The 9,189-nt window shown below is 40.4% G+C and overlaps 1 protein-coding gene across 1 annotated transcript; it reads right to left on the reverse strand.

The window, feature by feature from the left end:
- Positions 1-5,161: 5,161 nt before the first annotated feature.
- LOC107474332 (uncharacterized) lies at positions 5,162-7,473 on the reverse strand. The gene is made up of 2 exons (XM_016093956.1): positions 7,146-7,473; positions 5,162-5,361 (listed from the first exon to the last, which is right to left on the reverse strand). Exons 1-2 carry the CDS (start codon positions 7,471-7,473, stop codon positions 5,162-5,164), a joined length of 528 nt encoding a protein of 175 aa, XP_015949442.1.
- Positions 7,474-9,189: the final 1,716 nt, after the last annotated feature.

Consider the following 9,189-nt stretch of genomic DNA (forward strand, 5'->3'; position numbering starts at 1 on the left):
GTTGTCAGTAGCTACCTCCCATCCTCTCAGTGAAAATGTTCAACGCACCCTGTCACGGCACGGCTATTCATCTGTCGGTTCTCAATCAGGTTGGAATAGAATCCAGTGATTCTTTTGCATCTGTCACTAACGCCCAGCCCTCAGGAGTTTGAAGCTCGTCACAGTCATTCAATCATTGAATCCTACTCAGAATATCACAGACAAGGTTTAGACCTTCCGGATTCTCTTGAATGCCGCCATCAATTCTAGCTTATACCACGAAGATTCCGGTTAAAGAATCCAAGAGATATCCACCCAATCTAAGGTAGATCGGAGGTGGTTGTCAGGCACACGTTCATAGGTGAGAATGATGATGAGTGTCACAGATCATCACATTCATCAAGTTGAAGAACAAGTGATATCTTGGAATAAGAACAAGCAGAATTGAATAGAAGAACAATAGTAATTGCATTAATACTCGAGGTACAGCAGAGCTCCACACCTTAATCTATGGTGTGTAGAAACTCCACCATTGAAAATACATAAGAACAAGGTCTAGGCATGACCGTGAGGCCAGCGTGATCATTGGCTTTGGCCCCAGAGAGGGAACCAGAAGAACCAAGATCGATCTAAGAACTAGATGTCCAAAGATGATCAAAGGATCTAAAATAATCCAAAGATGAAAATACAATAGTAAAAGGTCCTACTTATAAAGAACTAGTAGCCTAGGGTTTACAGAAATGAGTAAATGACATAAAAATCAACTTCCGGGCCCATTTGGTGTGTGCTTGGGCTGAGCATTGAAGCATTTTCGTGTAGAGACTCTTCTTGGAGTTAAACGCCAGCTTTTGTGGCAGTTTGGGCGTTTAACTCCCATCCTTGTGCCAGTTCCGGCGTTTAACACTGGGAATTCTGAGGGTGACTTTGAATGCCAGTTTGGGCCATCAAATCTTGGGCAAAGTATGGACTATCATATATTGCTGGAAAGCCCAGGATGTCTACTTTCGAGTGCAGGGAGGTCAGAATCCAACAGCATCTGCAGTCCTTTTAAAACACACAAACTCATAGTAAAGTCCAGAAAAGTGAATTTTAACTAAAAACTAATAAAAATATTCTAAAAACTAACTAGATCATACTAAAAACATACTAAAAACAATGCCAAAAAGCGTATAAATTATCCGCTCATCAATTACCCACACCTCTTTTCAGGTAATCGACTATGAATTTTGAGGAAAAAATTCTTTATTAGGTTGGTAGGATGTAAACCCAAAAAATTAGCAAATAATTAACTAAAAAATTAAATTTTAATAAGGAAAATTAAAAATATAAATCTAATATTAAAATTGGATAGAACTCTTCAAAACAAGAATTTTGACACCAATTTCAAAGAATTTGGCCCAAGATTGGGCCGGACAGACCGAACTGGTTGAGCCGGGCCCAAAATGGGCCCAAGGCCCAATTAAACCCATTAAGCCTTAAAGGAGGACAGCCCCCTTCTCCCTTCAACTTCATTCACACTGAAACATTTCAGCAAAGGGGGAAGAGCTCTTTGCTTCACCAAAAACCCTTGGCTTTGATTAAATCCATATAACTTCTTGCTCCGAGCTCTGATCGCTGCACCATTTGTGGCCACATGTTCACCGCGTCGAGCTCTACGATTCTATCAGATCAATTTTATAGGTAATTGACATATAGAAAAATCACTGATCAAGAGTTCATAGAGAAAATAACGTTGCAAGTATAGCTCTTCACCAATGTTGATTCCCTGTATCAATTTAGAAGGGGTTGTCACAAAATTTAGAAATAAAATACTGGGAGTATGAATCCCATGTCATCTCCCAACGAGTTGTAGAAAGAGTGCTATTTTATTAATCAGAGATTTTCCAAGAGATTTTTGAGGTTGAGAAATAGAGAAATAAATGATTGAGAATTTATCTAATTTAAATAAAAGCCTTGACCGGGAGAAGATTAAATGGAAGTTCTATCCCTATTGAATTCTCTCAAGTGTAATAATAAAAGGGTTGTTATCCTACTTAGTTATCCCTTATATAATAAGGGAAAGTCAAGTACTCTCAAACTAATCCTATCGCTTGCGTCCCAATCCTTTCCTAAGAAAGGGTTAGAGTCGAAGACAGGAGAATTAGCCAACAACTTCCAATTAATAATAACACTTGAGTATTCCAACTCAAGGTTTTCCTTTTAATCAACTCCCAATCATGTTAGGGAACTACTCCATTATCATGAATATAACTTTCACAGAATTAAGAGAGGAATAAAAGAAAGACATGATGATTAATAACTAAAAGTCAATTAAAAGCAAAAATGGTTCTTTGCATTAATAAATCCCAAAATCATGAACATACTTATCTAAACAGAGTCAATGGACAATAAAAGAGTAAAGAATAGAGAAACAAACTAGAATGAGGAAGCTCCAACGGAGATAATGAATCTTCTCAATATCCAAAGCAAAGCACTAAAACTCTAAAACTATGAATGTGAAGAAAACCTAGAGGAAGAAGTAGTATTCTCTCTAGATTCCAAAAACTAAAACTAAAACTATGTAGAATCAGAATGTCCCTTGAGTTTCTGCTGTTCCTGGGCTCTAGTTTGTGCTTCTGGGCCAAAAACTGGGTCTAAAACTGGCCCAAAATTGCCCTCAGTGATTTATGCAATTTCTGTAGGTCGCGCATGTCACGCATACGCGCTAGGTGTGCGCGCGCGTCGATTGTGCTATTTACTTGTTGCGCGTGCACGCCAGGTGCGCGTGCGTGTTAATATGTGAATGCGCCAATGTGCGCGCGCGCACTCGCTGGTCAGCTTCTTTGTTTTATTGTGTTCCTTCTATTTTTGCAAGCTTCCTTTCCATCCTCTAGGCCATTCATGCCCTATAAAGCCTGAAAACACTTAACGCACGGATCACAGCATCGAATGGTATAAAGGGGAATTAAAAATATATCATTTATGTCTAGGAAGCAAGTTTTCATCCATAGAATAAAATTGGGAAAGAATTGTAAAATCATGCAAATCATATGAATACGTGGGTAAAGAGTTGATAAAAACCACTCAAATTAGCACAAGATAAACCATGAAATAGTGGTTTATCAAACTCCCCACACTTAAACAATAGCATGTCCTCATGCTAAGCTCAAGGAGACAAAAAAGGTGAATAGGGGAAGTAAGACTCATGCAATGCAAACTATGTACATGAATGCAACTATATGATGAAATGTCCATGCCTACTTAGTTAAGAAAATAAACAAGTCCTCCAAGCCAAACAGAAATCAAATTCCACTAATCCAAATCACATAATAAAAGTCAAATAAACTTGGGAGGAGACAGCTCATGAAAGCTGGGAACATAGAGTGAAGCTTGAACCCTTACTAGGAGCGTATATGCACTCTAGTCACTCAGTTGTATAGAGTAATCCACTCTAGTCTCCTCTATTCACGCCTTCTAAAACCTTATTCTTCATCTAACCAATCAACAAATATCTAATGCACACATGCAAACATCATGAGGTCTTTCTTAAGGTTGTAATTGGGCTTAGGTAATGGTGAGGGTACATGTATGGCCAAGTGACCTGAAAATTGAATCCTTGATTATCCTAAGTTCTCACCTAACACACACACACATTCCCTATGCTTCTGAAATCATGCCTAACTACCGTAGTCACACTTTGTATGTTGCATCTACTCATACACTTAATTGTTCTTTTAATTTCACCTCATATGAATTGATTCTTTTTATTAAACTTATCATTTGGGGTGCTTTCATTCCCCTAAATTTAAACTGAAACAATCATCTTTTTTTTGAAAGCTTTGTAGAACCAATGCATTTGGTTTTCATAATTTCACATGAGTAGTATTCAGACCTTAGATATTTATCAATTAACATACATTCATATTAACCTGAGACAATCTCTATCTTAAGCTAACCAAAGATTCAATTAAGGTAAGTACTTGTTTTTCCGCTTAAGGCTAGTGATGTGGTAATATAGAGAATAACATGGGATATAGAGGTTCAAAGTGGCAAACAAGGGACAATTAGAATGGTAGGCCATTTAGGATAGTGAGCTGATAACAAATGATTGCCTCATTCATACATATGCATGAATACATTAAATAATGGACATATAGAATGGAACAAACCACAGATTGCAATCATAGAGGAGAGAAAACACACAAGAATAAAATAATGGTTAAATGATGTAACCATATAATTAGGATCAAAATCTCACTGGTTTGTGTGTTCTAGCTATAAACCATGTTCCAATTTATAATCCTCAAACAAGTTTAACATAGGATTTTGGTTTGAATTAGTGAAATTTTCAAAAATATGGTCTTTGAAAAGGACTTATTATTTTTCAACCAAGCAGAGTACACATGCAACTAATTATTAATATGAAATCTATTCTATCTAAACAAAAAGAAAATTTATCTACTAGTGCTAAGAGAAAGAAAAGTTACCTCTGGAAGTCAGGTACTGACCGACCTCCCCACACTTAAAGCTTGGCACCGTCCTCGGTGCCATCAGTTAGGAGCAAGGAAATGCTGGAAGTGTTGCCTCTAATGTCTGGTTCGCCTTAGCTGCTTGTGCTACTGGATGAAGGGGAGTCTGAGGTGTCCTGTGGTTCTAGAGGTGGTTGTGTACCAACAATCAGCTCCTTGAGGTATGCAAATCGGTGCTTGTTACGGCGCTCCCTGTGCTTTGCCTGCCGGTCTAGCCAATCTAACCTTTGAAGTATCTGAAGGAGCAGCTGATTTGTTGAAGGTGCTTGTGATGTGGATGGAGAAGGGATATCTCTGGCCGGGTCTTCAGTTCGGCTGGCAGTGACTGTTGGGGGTCTGATGTATTTCCCACTTGGAACATATTGATCATCCCGAGGAAGCATGGCTTTGGTGTCTCCAGCTCTATAGGGGACTCCAGCTGGCGAGACCAAATCTGAAACCAAGGCGGGAAAAGGTAAGTTGCCCACAATTTGGACGTGTCCCATGGCTTGCCAGATGTGTCTTGGTAAGTTGAGGGACTGGTCTATAAGTATGCACCAGATGAGAACAGCCATGTCTGCAGTAAAGGAGGATTCGTGAGTGCTCGAAAAGACATAGTGGGATATGATCTGTGCCCACACGCGAGCCTCCGAGGTAAGTGCGGAAGCCAATATGCCCTTAGGCCTGAATCGATGCTAACCGTAGATCCACTTGCTGCCAGATAGTGCTATAATTCTGAGAACGTTGTTCCAGTCAAATTGGTATTGCTGGCATTTGAGAGAGGCTTCTTGAAATGCGTCCAATCCTTGTGGAGCAGGGAGGAGATCTAAGACTTGTTGAATGGCCCTTTCGGAGGTGGGGACTTGCTTCTGACGGACATAGACAGACTGCAGGTCTGGCATGTGAAAATTGGAGTAGAATTCAACTACCCATGAAAGGTTAACCTGCCTTGGATGCCTCCGTAAGAATTCCCAATGTCTTCTGTCAATGTGGGTCTCTACCAAATCCACAATGTTGGAGGAGAGGATAAGAAGGTGCTCATTGTTGTAGTTCCTTGCCGCTAGGATGGGGAACATCTGCTCACAGAAGTGGTTAGTGAACCGCGTAGTGTCCCTTGTTGGAAAGGCTTTCTCGGTCTCCTCAACCTTAATGATCCTCTTGACCTGCTTTGTTGAAGGTTTGACTGATGTTGAGGGCGTTTCTTCTGCCAATGCCCTTTTTGTTCCTCTCCTTGCTGGTGGTTTAGTAGCTGCTTTCTCTTTTTCTTTCTTGGTGGCCATCCTGAAAGAAAAGGAGAAAGGTACATGTAAGTCCAAGGGTTGGAGCAAGGAAGAGGATAGTACAAGTAATAATCTTGCCAAGGTAAAGAAAGATGTCATTAACACATGGTCGCAACTTCATGTAAATAGGACATCAATGAAAATATAGCAAGAAAGATGAGGGCAACTAAATCCATGATGTTTATTGGCATGCCGGCAAAGGCATGAGTAGCATAGATCAAGCATCAATTGCGAAAAATGTATTATCCCTCGTAACAAACTAACAATCACATTTGTATTGACAATTATAATTAATTAATAAAATAAGATAAGGAATTTGTGAAAAACAGGCATTAGAGTAGAAGAATAGAATAATTAGGAATGCATAATGCCATACACGCTTTTTCACAAACACTTAGTATGCATGTTTAATCATGATAGGAAAGAATTAAATTTGAACATTCAAACATCCCAAAAATAATTAATATTAATTGTCAAACAACTCCAAAAAAATAATCACAAGCAATTAGATGAAAGTAGTTACCCAAATAGAGTTATAGCACCAAGTAAAATAATACAAAGAGAAATAAAGAGAAGAAGAAGAGAAAGAAAATAGAAAGAGAGAACCTTGAAAAAGGATGAAAAGAGAGATAATGGATGATGTGAGTGAGAAAGACGTGAGAGGAGAGGAAGCAGAAGAAGATAGAGAAGATAGGTAGAGAAGAAGAAGAAATGGGGAAGAAAGAATTTAGGATTGGGAAAGATAGAATTAGAACTAAGGAGGGAGAAAAAATGAAAACTGGGCGGCGAAGGAGTGAGTAATATGGTGCAACCGACGCGAACGTGCACTGCGTGCGCTCGCGCGTATTGCGCAGAGGGGAAGGGATGCGTATGCGCCAGGTTACGTATACGCTGGTTAGTTTGTGCTTCTAGCACAGTACCCGCCCCAGGCCAGCACAACTTTCTGGCCAAACAAGCTTTACGTCGATTTTGACATCGACGCGGGTGCGCGGAACGCCAAGAGGGGCAAAGGCGCGCACGCGTACAGTACACGTGCGCGTGGGGTGGAAGGTGCCCAAGGCACGTTTCCAGCCCAGCTCCCGCGCAACTCTCTATTCAAATTCACCCAATTCACTTTCACAAGGGATGCAGGCGCGCACTAGACACTGGCGCGTCGATCTCCTCATTTTTTTATGCAAATATACAGATGTAAATGTAGACTATATGCAGAATAATGAGAAGAGTCATTAAATAAAGATAAAAAGAGAGAAGGGAACGATCATACCATGGTGGGTTGACTCCCACCCAGCACTTTTCTTTAACGTCCTTAAGTTGGACGGTCCATTAGCTCAGTCTTCTGCTGTGGGTGGATCCTCCAAGAGGAAGATCTCCAGCTCCTTACTTTTCTTCATCTGCTCACCGTGATATAGCTTAAGGCGATGTCCATTTACCTTGATGAATTTAGAGCTCGAAGGATGGCTTAGGTAAAAGACTCCGTATGGCTCTGCCTTCTCTACTCTATAGGGACCTTTCCATCTTGATCTCAGCTTGCCTGGTATAAGCTTTAGTCTGGAGTTGTAGAGGAGAACTAATTCCCCAGGTCTGAACTCTCTCCTTTTAATGTGCTTGTCATGCACAACCTTCATCTTTTCTTTGTATAGCCTGGAGTTATCATACGCTTCTAGGCGAAGGTTCTCTAATTCTTGTAGTTGCATCTTCCTTTCAGCTTCGGCCCTCTTAAATCCCATGTTGATTTCTCTTACTGCCCAGGATGCCTTGTGCTCTATCTCGACTGGGAGGTGACAAGCCTTTCCATAAACTAAGCGGAAAGGGTTCATCCTTACAGGTGTCTTATACGATGTCCGGTATGCCCAAAGTGCATCTTGTAGCCTGGTGCTCCAGTCCTTCCTATGAGGCTTGACTATCTTTTCCAGGATATGCTTTATCTCTCTGTTAGACACCTCAGCTTGTCTGTTAGTCTGTGGGTGGTAAGAAGTTGCTACCTTGTGAATAATGCCATGCTTCTTCAGTTGAGCGGTCGATGCCACGGAGATTGTTGGTATGAAGCAAGCTATAGTCATCTTGTAAATCTTAGTTAGGCAGATAGTAAATGTTATGGAGTTTTCAAATAATAATAATAAGTAAGCGAAAAATAAAGATAGAGTTACTCATGTAATTCAATGGTGGGAATTTCAGATAAGTGCGTGGAGGTGCTTGTCCCTGTTGGATCTCTACTTTCCTACTATCTTCCTTCAATCCTTCTTATTCCTTTCCATGGCAAGCTGTATGTAAGGCATCACCGTTGTCAATGGCTACATCCCATCCTCTCAGTGAAAATGGTCCAGATGCTCTGTCACAGCACGGCTAATCATCTGTCGGTTCTCGATCATGTTGGAATAGAATCCCTTGATTCTTTTGCGTTTGTCATCATGCCCAACAATCGCGAGTTTGAAGCTCGTCACAGTCATTCAATCCCGGAATCCTACTCAGAATACCACAGACAAGGTTAGACTTTCCGGATTTCCATGAATGCCGCCATCAATCTAGCTTATACCACGAAGATTCTGATTAAAGAATCCAAGAGATATGCGCCCGGTCTAAGGTAGAACGGAAGTGGTTGTCAGTCATGCGTTCATAGGTGAGAATGATGATGAGTGTCACGGATCATCACATTCATCATGTTGAAGTGTAACGAATATCTTAGAATAAGAACAAGCGGAATTGAATAGAAAATAGTAGTAATTGCATTGAAACTTGAGGTACAGCAGAGCTCTACACCCTTAATCTATAGTATGTAGAAACTCCACCGTTGAAAATACATAAGTGATGAAGGTTCAGGCATGGCCGAATGGCCAGCCCCCAAACGTGATCAAACGATCAAAGACTATATTGTCAAAAAGACTATATTCCAAAAAAGACTATATTCCAAAAAAAGACTACTAATACACTAGTAAAAAGTTCTATTTATACTAAACTAGCTATTAGGGTTTACAAAAGTAAGTAATTGATGCAGAAATCCACTTTCGGGGCCCACTTGGTGTGTGATTGGGCTAAGCTTGATCTTTACACGAGCTGAGGCTTCTCTTGGAGTTGAACGCCAAGTTGTAACGTATTTTTGGCGTTCAACTCTGGTTCGTGACGTGCTTCTGGCGTTTGACTCCAGAATGCAGCATGGAACTGGCGTTGAACGCCAGTTTAAATCATCTAATCACGAATAAAGTATGCACTATTATATATTGATGGAAAGCTCTGGATGTCTAATTTCGAACGTCGTTGAGAGCACGCCATTTATGGTTCTGTAGCTCCAAAAAATCTATTTCGAGTGCAGGGAGTTTAGAATCCAACAACATCAGCAGTCCTTTGTTAGCCTTTTATCAGAGTTTTGCTCAGGTCCCTCAATTTCAGCCAGAAATTACCTGAAATCACAGAAAAACACACAAACTCATAGTAAAGTCCAGAAATGT

This window comes from Arachis duranensis, chromosome 2, assembly GCF_000817695.3.
Source record: "Arachis duranensis cultivar V14167 chromosome 2, aradu.V14167.gnm2.J7QH, whole genome shotgun sequence".
Classification (NCBI taxonomy): domain Eukaryota; kingdom Viridiplantae; phylum Streptophyta; class Magnoliopsida; order Fabales; family Fabaceae; genus Arachis; species Arachis duranensis.

Bases quoted from the DNA above. Each gene is read 5' to 3' on its own strand.
- LOC107474332 (XM_016093956.1), bottom strand. From the start codon at position 7,473: ATGGGATTTAAGAGGGCCGAAGCTGAAAGGAAGATGCAACTACAAGAA. The intron at 5,362-7,145 runs GTGAGCAGATGA...TTCACATGCCAG, and splicing joins TCGCCTTAAGCTATATCACG to ACCTGCAGTCTGTCTATGTC.